Source organism: Bison bison, unplaced genomic scaffold (genome assembly GCF_000754665.1).
Source record: "Bison bison bison isolate TAMUID 2011002044 unplaced genomic scaffold, Bison_UMD1.0 scf7180017864495, whole genome shotgun sequence".
Taxonomy (NCBI): Eukaryota; Metazoa; Chordata; class Mammalia; order Artiodactyla; family Bovidae; genus Bison; species Bison bison.
Genome location: NW_011495054.1, coordinates 4637480 through 4649760, shown reverse-complemented (window position 1 = coordinate 4649760; position 12281 = coordinate 4637480). Strand labels below are relative to the sequence as shown.

Sequence of the window (12281 nt, the reverse complement as noted above, 5' to 3'; positions counted from 1 at the left end):
ACCATTGACTCCTCGGAGGTGAGTTAAGGCCCCCAAATCCGGACGCCCCCCCCGGAGCTCCCCAAATCGTTCGGAAGGGGGACCCTCCGCGCCAGCGAGGGGAATGTGTGCGTGCATGTGGATCAAGCCTCCAGAGGCAGCAGAAGGAGCGGGAACGCAGCTGGGGAAGCGTGGAGGCGTCCCCGGTGCCCCCGCCGCGCTGTTGGTATGTCCCTACGGGCTCCGCCCCCTCCCGTTTCCCGGCGCCGGGGCCCGCATGGCTGCCGGCACGCGCCCGGCGGCCGCACCGGGGTCCAGAGCTACCATGGCCCAGTGGAAGAAGAAGAAGGGGCTCCGGAAGCGCCGGGGTGCGGCGTCCCAGTCCCACAGCAGCGACTCGGAGGACGGCGAGTTTGAGATCCAGGCAGAAGATGACGCCCGGGCCCAGAAGGTAGGGAGAGCAGGGCTTTGATACACGTCGGAACCCGAGCCCCTGCTCCGCCCGGTGCATGGCAGTTCCCCTAGCTGGGGAGCGGGCACGGCTGAGGATGGGGACACATCGGCTGGCCGGGCGGTCAGGGCAGGACCTCCGGCCTGAGCACGTGTGCCAGGACCCTCCACACCCGGGGTCCGGACTCCCGAAGCCTCTGTATTGGGTAAGCTGGGGGCCTGCGGGCCTTCCTGGCTGACGCTTGGTCTGGCGCTTCTCATTGGCTTATTCCTGGCCAGCGGGGGCGGATCCTGGTTTCCATTCGTCCAATGAAAAGTGCGGGTGCTGAACATTGGACTTTTGAGAGTTTGGGGGTTCTTCGGAGGACGAATTAGGAGAAGGCTGCACCTCGTGGCTTTGAGACAGCGATGCCCCCAAACCTCTGGGAAACTAATAATAAACTCGCGTCTGTTGATCACTTACTGTGTGCAGGCTCCGTGCTAAAAGCCTTTATAAGCCTTATCATTTAATCCCCACATCAACCCTGCGAGCTAAGTATTTATCCTCCTTTTCCGGAGAAGGAAACAGAAGCCTGGAGGGGTGAAGTAACTTGACCAAGACCTCATAGCTTGTGAGTGGAGAGCCAGGATTCAAATCCAGGACTGTATGGCTCCAGGCCCTGTGCTATGTCCGTTACTGAGTGCTAAGTGTATGCCAATGGTGGCGGGGGGGCGGGGGGCGGTGCAGGTGTGAGCCCCAAGGGAGCAAAAGAGCTGTACAGGCCTGTTGTTTCTCACAGCCTTGTGCTTAGCGGATGTCTGGCATAGAAGACTGGGTATAATAGATGAATGAGTGGGCGTTTATATGAAGAGAGCCCTCTCTGCTCTTCAGAAGTAGGGACCAGATGGGGACCTTATTCCATCTCAACCGAGCCTCATACAGCAGGTACTCTATAACTAGGGACCAAGGCACAGCCATGTGTTCGACCCCTTGTACCGGCTGTGGGAGTACACATGGGAGAAATTGCTTAATCTCTCTGTGTGTGCCTCAACTTCTGCACGGGTAGAAAGTAGTCGATTCTATGTGCCTCAAACACTGTGGAAAGGAGGAATGACAGTGTGCAGACATTCTGCTCTTCAGTAAATATTGCTGGGGCACCAGTGTGTTGCAGGCACTCTGTTATCACGTGTCTAGAGCAGGGGTAGGTTGGCAAACTTGCCCTGTAAAGGACCAAATGGTAAATAGTTTAGGCTTTGCAGGGTCATAGACGGTCATGCAACTGTCTACTTTGATTTTGCTACGATCTTTTAAGATTTAAAAATTATTCTTATCTCAGGGACTGTACAAGACAGGTGCAGCTCTGACCTAGAGGGTTGTATTGGACCACAGAGGAGCACATAGGGAGGAATATAGACTCTGAAGCCAGCGTTCATATCCCTTACTGGCTGTGACTTTGCCAGATCACTTCACCTCTCTGCGTGTCAGTTTCCTTCTCTGTAAAAGACACTAAGTAATAATAGCTGCTTGACAGTGTTGTTGTGAGGAGTGAATTAATTTATATGAACGCTCAGCACAGCACCTGGCTTATAGTAAGTGCCATATAAGTTTCAGCCATTATTATGAATTAGTGTTTTTATAAATGTTATTTCTGAAAGGAAGAAGGCAGTGCTGTAGTCCAAGAAGGCTCCCCAGAGGAGGTGTCTGGGTATGATTTAATTGTGCTAGAACAAGTGGGTGGCAGAGAGAGGAAGCCAGGAATGAGAGAGACCAGATCTGGGGAGGAGTGATGATCAGAAAGGGTGTGAGGGAGACAGGTGCAGGACAGACTGGAAAAGTCTGGTACCTCATTCATAATAGATGATTCGATTGGCTTCCCAAAGTTTTGAGGGCTCTGAATAACTAGTCTGGATGATAATGATGATGGTACCACCATCTGGGCACTGTCCTAAGCTTTACACACACCCATTTAGTCTTCCCAACACCCTATAAGGCATATGCTCTTTTCATCCCCATTTTTGTGATTGGGGAACACAGGCTCTGGGCGAGGAAGTCCCTGGCCTGAGGTTTCACAGCTGCAAGTGACAAAGTTGAGACTGAAACACAGGCAGTCTGTCTGTAAAGCCTACTCTCAGACCCACTGCCCTGTCTTTGTTCAGTCAAAGGAGAGCCCTTTAGCAGAGAAGTCACGTGATCTCACAGGAGCATCAACACCTTGAATGAGGGCTAGTTGGAGGGGCCTGGCAGCAGGACAGCCCCCTTCCCTAGTCCCCAGTGGTCTGACTGTACCTGGAGTGATGCTGCTTCTCTGTTGCTCCCTCCCAGCTGGGACCTGGCAGACCCTTACCCACTTTCCCCACCTCGGAATGCACCTCAGACGTGGAGCCAGACACGCGGGAGATGGTGCGAGCTCAGAACAAGAAGAAGAAGAAATCAGGAGGCTTCCAGTCCATGGGTGGGTGAGCCAGGCATCTGGGAACTTGGGTCAGGGGAGCCACAGGGGTCATCATGGCCTCCGTGATCTGTTCCAGACTCTGCACTGTGGTAGGCTTGGGTGGATGGAGGCAGCAGATAATCTCCAAGCCAGTCACGGCCTTCTTATGGGGGCAGCGGGCCTGACAGAATGAGAGAACAGTTAGGGCAAGACTTGGGGTGATGCTGTTGCAGGAACAGGCAAAGATATCTGGGGGTTGAATGGTAATTAGACATGTGTAAAAGCCAAAAAACACTGTAGGCTAAGTTAAAGTAAATGCTGTATTGGAATGTATTTGCAACTGTGTGACAAAGAGCTAATAACCTTAATATATAAAGAGCTTTTATAAATCAATAAGAAAAAGACAGTCACCCAGATAGAGAACTGGGCAAAGAAACAAGTCATCTCCTGTCCCTAAATACTTCCCACCGGCCTCCAAGAGATGCAGGACCTCCTCTGCCTAAAACAAACCCAGTTCCTCAGTGTCATCCCAGGCCCCGTCAGTGTTCAGACCCCCATTGTCTCACGGCATTATGTATGTACATATATATGTATTAGTTGCTTAGTCATGTCTGACTCTATGATCCCATGGACTGTAGCCCACCAGGCTCCTCTGTCCATGGGAATCTCCAGGTGAGAATACTGGAGTGGGTAGCCATGCCCTCCTCCAGGGCATCTTCCAGACCCAGGGATCAAACCCAGATCTCCTTCATTGCAGGCAGATTCTTTACTGTCTGAGCCACCAGGGAAGCCCACGGCATTGAGTGTTCATGTCAGAATCCAAATGCAGTTCATACCCCACAATCAGTAAACTTGTCCTCTCAGTCTCTATTAATCCATCAGCTTTGTTCTATTGCTTTTCTTTTTTTCTTGCTGTTTATTTGTTTATGCAACAGTCATTTGTCCTATGTAGTTTTCAGCCATGTGTCATAGGGGCTTCTCCAGCCCCCTGGCCATTCCTGTGTCTTTCCCAGGCCTGAGCTACCCAGTCTTCAAAGGCATCATGAAGAAGGGCTACAAGGTGCCGACACCCATCCAGAGGAAGGTACGGGGCGGGGATGCTGTTGCGGGTCACAAGGAGGGGATGCCAACTCGACCTGTCCATCTGGCCTCTTGACATTCTCCCCTTGTCCCAGCCATCACATCTGTTGTCCCCTCTTACTCTGGCCGAAGCCCCACGAACTTCCCCATTCACAAGTGGAGAAAAGTCAGGGCCAGCAGGGCAGATGCTTGACTCGGGGCATCTTTGCCACTTAAGCTTCTCCCTGCTCAGTTCCTGCCCCGACAGCTCACAGACACTCCATCATCACCCACTGTCATCTCATGATAGTTGTCCTCAGACATTTAGCCAAGAGGGAGACAGCGTTTCTCTGGGATCCTGAGGAGGAGGACCAGACGGGGAGGTAGAACCTGGCTTAACCGGAAGAGAGGTGTCCCAAAGGTTGAAAGGGTTGGGGGTAACGGCCGCTCATCCCTGGAGCTGTGCACACCGGCTTTAACAAGAGTGGGAGCAGAGCTGGGAGACAGGCCCCGCCCCTTCCGCTGAGATGCCCCAGGACTTGACGCTCCGGATCACGTGGTTCATGGGTGCAGGAACTGACCCTTCCCCTGCCCCGCTCATTCCCCTGCAGACCATCCCAATGATCCTGGACGGCAAGGATGTGGTGGCAATGGCCCGGACGGGCAGCGGCAAGACCGCCTGCTTCCTCATCCCCATGTTCGAGAGGCTCAAGACCCACAGCGCCCAGACTGGGGCCCGTGCCCTCATCCTCTCGCCCACCCGAGAGCTGGCCCTGCAGACCATGAAGTTCACCAAGGAGGTGTGTCCGGGCGGGGGACAGGGTGGCTAGACTGAGCTGGGACCAGTCAGCGAGGCCTCAGTGGGCGGGGTCAACTCCCATCCTTACTCATGTCAGTTGCTCAGTCGTATCCGACTCTTTGCGACCCCATGGACTGTAGCCCACCAGGCTCCTCTGAGCATGGAATGTCCCAGGCAAGAATACTGGAGCGGGTAGCCATCTCCTTCTCCAGGGTATCTCCCCCGATCAGGGATCAAACCCTTGTCTCCTGCACTGGCAGGGGATTCTTTACCACCAAGCCAACAGGGAAGCCTCAGCTCCCATCACCAGCTCTCAGTCTCTCTCTCTCTCTGTCTCTCCACAGCTTGGCAAGTTCACTGGCCTCAAGACTGCCCTGATCCTGGGTGGGGACAAGTAAGAGCTCCCTAGGTGCCCTGCATGGTGGCCCCCAAAGCAAGCCTGCCTGGGCCTCCCCATCAGATGGACAGAGCCTGTGCTGCTTGTTAATAACAGCAACGTCTCTGCACGTTCCTGAAATGCCAGCAAGGGGAAACATACAGTAAAATACCGAAAGAAATTTCCCACACAACTCAGACGCAGGTTCTGGTGTTCCTAAAGGAGAGCTGGAAGCACCAGGGTCACCCATGTCTTAATATGCTTGATTTGGGGCTGTTTCAGGTGGAATGCGCACAAATCAAGGGGGCGTTTGTGATAGCTCAAATTTACAAAACACTGTATTTTCCCTGATGTGCTTATACCGTCCTTTTGAGGTAACAGGCACCACACCTGTTTTACAGATGAGCCAACTGAGGAAGTGATGGGCCCAGAGAGCCACACGGTGGTCTGGAAGTAGAGCTAAGATTAGCGTCGCTGCCCCTGTCCCACATTTTCTCCCTCACAGGGCGGCCCCTTCTTTATTCTCTCAGGATGTCACTGTCACCAGTCACTCTTGATTCTTACTGAGAAAGTGTTTTTCTTTTCAGTGCTCTTTTGCCTACATTATAATTTATTATCTCTATTGCTGTGGTTGTCAGAAATAACCTCCATAAGCTGGACCTGGCCCAGAATTCTGCCTCCAGGCTCCTACAGGTGTCCCAAGGTGTTTTCAGAGGAGAACTACAGTTAGGGATGTGTGCTTAAACAGTTTGAGAACAAGGACATAGAGATCCAGGAAACCTGCTTCCAGGTGGAGCTGGGAGTTCCAGGGTTAGTTGCTAGGTGGTGCTGTGGGTCAAAGGCAGTTTTGTTTCGATCTGAACATTTCAAGTGGAAGAGATGGATTCTATGGTTGAGTCCTTCTCGTTGGAGAACTTTGTTGTTAGCAGTCCTTTTGTATGTTTGAACTTATAGCCCTTGTCCCGGCAGTGGTTTTGCCTAGCATCTCAGCAATAGCTTTCCCCCAGTTCCAACCCTGGGATCAGGGTGTGGGACTCATCTAGGCATTTGGAGATGGGAAGGGAGAGAGACAAAAGAAACCTATTCAATCAAGCTGACAGACATCCTCTCTTCTTCCTAGGATGGAAGACCAGTTTGCAGCCTTGCACGAAAATCCCGACATGTGAGTTTGTGGGCTGGGGACGAGGCTCTGGGGTCCCTTCCCCAATGGCCAGGGCTTGGGGAGTGAGAGGAGGGCTATGCTGGTGACCCTGGACCCGGGTGACCTGGCCGGCACAACTACTTCCAGAATCATCGCTACCCCTGGGCGCTTGGTGCATGTGGCTGTGGAGATGAACCTGAAGCTGCAGAGTGTGGAGTACGTGGTATTCGATGAGGCCGACAGGTAAGGCTGCAGGAGCATTCCCGGGCACTTGTGTCAGGGTTGGCCAGGAGGGAGGGCTCTGCCAGGAGAGACCTACGCAGCCCAGATTAAAGCAGTGTTTCTCCAAAGTGGGCCACAGACTGCAGGTCATGTGAGAGCAACAGTTCTCCTTTTGTATTAGGAATATTGAAAAGAATAGTAAAACAACAAACACATGATTTCAGAGATAAAAAGTAGCACAAGGCTGAGCACAGACTGGAGCCAGACAGGGGTGGGAGCTGATCCCAGCTCTGTGAACTTGGGCAGATCCCTGAGGGTCTGTGGGCCTTGGTGGCCTGCCTCAGCTACAAAGTGGGGATAAAATAGCGCGCACAGGGGAAGTTTTATTCATATAGAACCGTGCCTGAGCCAGAGTGAGGGCTGGTATCATTTATTTGAACAATGACCTCCCTGGTGGTCCAGTGGTTAAGACTCTGCACTCCTAATGCAGGGAGCATGAGTTTGGTCCCTGGTCAGGGAACCAAGATCTTGGATGCCGCACAGCGCAGCCAAAACAAAATAAAGCATAACTGAGACCAGGCCCAATGTACCGAGGTCATGACTGCTTAGGATAAGGTTGTCAAATAGAGAAAAAGGGATCTGAGTTCCAGAAGCATCTGTCCAGGTGACAGAGAGCAATGAGGGCAGGATGACAGGTTTGGAACTCACTGGAATGGAAGCCCCTCTCCTGACCCTGCCCTGCCCTCTGCCCTCCCAGGCTCTTTGAAATGGGCTTCGCAGAGCAGCTCCAGGAAATCATCGGCCGCCTCCCCGGGGGCCACCAGACTGTCCTGTTCTCTGCCACACTGCCCAAGCTGCTGGTGGAGTTCGCCCGAGCTGGTGAGGGGGCCGCAGGAGCGGGGCTGGGGGCTGGGAAACTCATCAGTACCTGGGGGGTGGTGGGGGTGGGCAGTCTTGACTCTCAGCAACTCCCCGCCCATCCTCCTCCATTGCCCACCGCAGGCCTGACGGAGCCCGTGCTCATCCGGTTAGATGTGGACTCTAAACTCAACGAGCAGCTCAAGGTAAGGCTCTGCCCGTGCCCCTACCCCGGCCCGCGGGGTCAGGAACCCCCCCCCCACCCCGACCCCGCGAGCCAACCCGAGTAAACCTCTCTCCGCAGACCTCCTTCTTCCTGGTGCGGGAGGATGCCAAGGCCGCGGTGCTGCTCCACCTGCTGCGCAACGTGGTGCGGCCCCAGGACCAGACGGTCGTGTTTGTGGCCACCAAGCACCACGCGGAGTATCTCAGCGAGGTGAGCAGGGACGCCCCCATCCCCTCCTTCTGGTCCTGGGGACCAGCACCTACTCCAGCGCCAGCTCGGAGCTGCAGTTCCGGATTCGGCCACCAGAGAGCAGCACCAGAGCGGCACTTGGGCCTGGCCAGAGCTCTGTCCATTTTTTTTAATTCTTTGAAGATGTTATGAAAAATTTCTGGAAATGGAAAAGTCAACCCACTCCCAATATTCTTGCCTGGAGAATTCCATGGACTGAAGAGCCTGGTGGGCTACAGTCCGTGGGGTTGCAGAGTCAGACACGACTGAAGTGACTGAACACACACAGACACACGCAGATACACACACACAGACAGACACACACATGAAAAGTTTCAGACACATACCAAAGTCAGAAAATAGCATAATGAACTTTCAGGTACTCAGTTATCACTCACACCCAGTCTTGATTCATCTCTAATAGTCGTCGCTGCATCCCGGGTGTTTTGCAGTGTGTCTCAGCTGTCGCATCATTTTTCTGCAGGTTTTTGGTATCCCGTGTTTCTCTTTTTTAAATTGAGAGATAGCCTGCATGCTGTAAGCTGTATGAAGAGCGCTAATCTTACGTGGCAGCTTTTCTGCACGTGTACACCTGTCACCCTCCTGGGGAGCGAGTCCTCCAGCCCCCAAGGCTGCCCGGGCCCGAGTCAATGCAGCCACCTCGGGTCAGCCACACCTGGAGTGCGTTATCTGAGGACACAGGTCACTGGGTTTCACTCACGTGACACCGTTTCACGGGGCTTCCTCTGTATGGCTGCTGGAGTCACTGATGAATAAAACCAAAATCATCATTTTTAAAGAGCAGTTACCACTTTCACAGTGCCTCCTGTGTTGTGGGCCCTGTTCTCAGCACTGTGTATATTAGCTCGTTTAATCCTCTTAACAAAATTTCAGAGAGGAAACGTACTCTCCCCATTCCATAGAAGACAGTGAAGGCGCAGAGAGGTTAGGAAAGTTGGGCGAGGCCACACAGCCTGTTAGTGACTCAGGAGGAGACGTGTGTGTCTTACAGTAGCACTTGCAGCCTCCCTGAGGGAGACCTCTCTGCACGTGTCATGTTTTTTTGACACTCAAACCACCTTGCAGAGGTGAGAGGTGATACGAGTCCCATTTATACTGATGAAGATACCAAACCGAGGTCACCCAGCGGAACCGGGGTTCAAACTGAGGGCACCCGACTCCAGAGCCCGTGGTCTTGCCACTGTGTCTAACCCCTCTCCCTGTCTCCGGTCTTCACCCCGAGCAGCTGCTGGCAACCCAAGGGGTGAGCTGTGCCCACATCTACAGCGCGCTGGACCAGACGGCCCGCAAGATTAACCTGGCCAGGTTCACGCACGGCAAGTGCTCGGCCCTCATCGTGACTGACCTGGCCGCCCGGGGCCTGGACATCCCACTGCTGGACAACGTCATCAACTACAGCTTCCCCGCCAAGGGCAAGCTCTTCCTGCACCGCGTGGGTAAGGAGCCCACGGCTGGACCGGACCCCAGCGGGGGCACCAAGTCCCAGCAAGGACTGAGGGTGCAGGAGTTGAGTCCTGCCACTCCTGGTGGGGAACCAAGGCCCAAGGAGGGGACCGATCAATCAGATTCTCTGGGGAGCGGATCTGTCAGGCAGCCTCAGACTCTTAAGGAGGTGATGCTCCCGAGTTTTCTGGGCTCCCCAGTCCTCTGCTTCTCTTTGCCTTCAGGGTCCTTGATGATGCGACCCCTCTTCCCTACAGTCTTCTTCCTAAAACTCCTGGGGACCTTTGTAACCTTTGCACAGCAGCCTGACCCATCTGCCTCCTGCTCCATCAACTGCAGACAGGGTCTCCTGACTCTCCACTTTATCCAGGCAGCCTGTCAGGCCTGGCCAGCCCACCCAGGGCAGCCCACACCCACATGTTGAAGCAAAATTTGAAAATGGAGCAGAACACCTAGAAGGCAGGACATTCCCCTCCTGGAAGTCCCCCACCCCCACTGTGATGTGGCGGCCACAGGTGCTCGTCATGTGAGGTGCTGGTCCAGGTGTTCTGCTTGCTTTTGTCTTCACAACAACCCTGTGCAGTGGGTACCAGCCACACTGGCCGCACTTTACAGATGAGGAAACCGAGGCAGGGAGGTTCAGAACTAGCCAGGTGTCACACAGGTAGCAAAGCGGGGTGTCTGGGATTCTTTTTTTCAAATTTTGGTGAAATATACATAAACATAGAGGGATCACGTTAACCACTTTCAGCTGTAAGTTCAGTGGCATCAAGTACCATCACGTTGTGTAACCGTCACGCACCTTCTTTATCTAGAGCATCTTTGTCTTAACAAACTGAAACCCTCTACCCATTAATCTAACTTCCTCTTCCCCCTCTCCAGCCCCTGGCAACCATCAGCCTACTTCCTTTTTTCTTCTTTTAACTCATAAATATGTGTGTTATATTTATAAATACAAGTAAATTAAGTAAGTTAGTGTGAGAGAAGCTTCTGGTGGGCTGGTTTCTTCCAGTTGTCTTGCATGTAATTGAACATTGTCGAATGGGTAAATTCCAGCCACCCGTGGTGGGCGGACCTTTGGCGTGCAAGGGAGCCTCCACCTGGGTCTCCAGCCTCGTCTCCCCGTTGGCAGCTACGTACTGTACCCTTGATTCTGTTGCTTTGGGAGGGCTGGCCCTGCACGTCCCTTGAGGCATCTCAGAACCCCAAAGGGAATTTCTCGTGTGCTACATGACCAGCAGTGTGAATCAGACCACCACAAACAAAATCTTCCAAACATGGTGACATGGTTTTTGCAAGATGCAGAAACAAGCTAAAGTGTCGTGTTCTCCATGGACTTACTTAACACAAAAATAGACTTACACTGAATGTTCCTTTAAAAAAAAAAACAAACTTATTTTTATTTACTTACTTATTTGGCTGCACTGGGTCTTGAGTTGTGGCATGTGGGATCTTGAGTTGTGGTACATCAACTTTGAGCCGTGGTGCGTGGGATCTAGTTCCCTGGCCAGGGATTGAACCCAGGCCTCCTGCATTGGGAGTGCAGAGTCTTAGCCACCGGACCACCAGGTAAGTCCCCACACTGGCTGTTCTCACCTGTAACCTTCTTCTTACCTCTGTGTACATCAGGCATGTTTTCCATTCATCATCTAACACCATTCTGTGACCGGGGTCGGCAAACTGTTTCTGTAAAGAGCCAGATGGTAAATATTTTAGGCTCTGGAGCTATGTAGTCTGTTCCAGATCTCAGCCCTGGTAGCCTGAAAGCAGCCTCAGACAATTTGTAAATGAAGGAACACAGCTGTGTGCTGATAAAACTTTATTTACACAGTTAGGCTGGGGCTGGATTTGGCCACAGACTGCAGTGTGCAGCCCCTTTCCTCAGCTGTGCAGTACACATCCCAGGTGATAATCAGCTAGTTATCTGACTCTCTGTCCTTACGTCTTTTAAGTGATTTCTGGTTTGCGGCTCTTCCGACAGAGGGAATGGGGTCCCTGCAGTTGAATCTTTGTACCCTGGGTTATTTCTCTGGGAAAAAATCACCCATAGTGGGAATGCCTGAAGACCTCTGATACGGATGAAAAGCAGTGTCTTGCGTCTATTTGTTTTAAATTTTATTGATTATTTATTTGGCCGCGTTGGATCTCAGCTGTGGCACCCAGGGTCTTCACGGCATCACGCGGGATCTTTTGTTGCGGCTCACGGGCTCAGTTAGTTACTTTGTGGCGTGTGGGATTTTAGTTCCCCCACCAGGGATCGCACCTGTGTCCTCTGCATCTCAAGACGGATTCTTAACCATTGGACCACCAGGGCAGTCTCTCTTGCATCTTTTTCTGCTGACGTCCCAGGGCACCGTGTGGGCTCACAACCTCTCGGGCAGGTAGCCCCAGTGACTCTCACTGCCCTGCCCCCTTCATAGGTGGAACATTGTTCAGTCAGGTGGGGCCATGGCGTGGCTCTACCCTTAGGGCTGGGCACGTGGGACTAGTGCTGGCTCTGGGGTCCTTTGCCTTTGTCTCCGTCTGACCACCTTCCCCTGCAGGTCGCGTGGCCCGGGCCGGCCGAAGTGGCACGGCCTACTCCTTGGTGGCCCCCGACGAGGTCCCCTACCTGCTGGACCTACACCTGTTCCTGGGTCGTGCTCTGACCCTCGCCCGTCCCCCTGAGGAGCCCTCAAGTGAGTAGAAGCTGGAGCAGGACTGGGTCCCCCTGGAGTTCATGATGTGGACAGAGGGTGGAGGTGGGCCACACTGTCCTGCTTGGGATTTGACCCCAGGGAAAGATGTCTGTATTTGAAAGACAGATAAAGAGCCAGATAAGGGCTTCCCCAGAGAAGGCAATGGCACCCCACTCCAGTACTCTTGCCTGGAGAATCCCATGGACAGAGGAGCCTGGTAGGCTGCAGTCCATGGGGTCGCTAAGAGTCGGACACGACTGAGCGACTTCACTCTCACTTTTCACTTTCATGCATTGGAGAAGGCAATGGCAACCCACTCCAGTGTTCTTTCCTGGAGAATCCCAGGGACGAGGGAGCCTGGTGGGCTGCTGTCTATGGGGTCGCACAGAG

The 12281-nt window shown here is 53.3% G+C and overlaps 1 protein-coding gene across 1 annotated transcript in view; it reads left to right on the top strand.

The window, feature by feature from the left end:
• The first annotated feature begins 211 nt into the window (after positions 1-211).
• Positions 212-12281, top strand: part of DDX54 (DEAD (Asp-Glu-Ala-Asp) box polypeptide 54) — an 18063-nt gene continuing 5993 nt past the window's right edge. The window contains exons 1-12 of the mRNA XM_010828833.1: positions 212-430; positions 2732-2861; positions 3854-3924; positions 4511-4699; positions 5043-5092; positions 6195-6236; positions 6363-6458; positions 7195-7316; positions 7440-7501; positions 7600-7731; positions 8996-9206; positions 11757-11891. Coding sequence (XP_010827135.1) covers positions 257-430; positions 2732-2861; positions 3854-3924; positions 4511-4699; positions 5043-5092; positions 6195-6236; positions 6363-6458; positions 7195-7316; positions 7440-7501; positions 7600-7731; positions 8996-9206; positions 11757-11891 — 1414 coding nt within the window. The 5' untranslated portion in view covers positions 212-256. The remainder of the gene's footprint in view (positions 431-2731; positions 2862-3853; positions 3925-4510; positions 4700-5042; positions 5093-6194; positions 6237-6362; positions 6459-7194; positions 7317-7439; positions 7502-7599; positions 7732-8995; positions 9207-11756; positions 11892-12281) is intronic.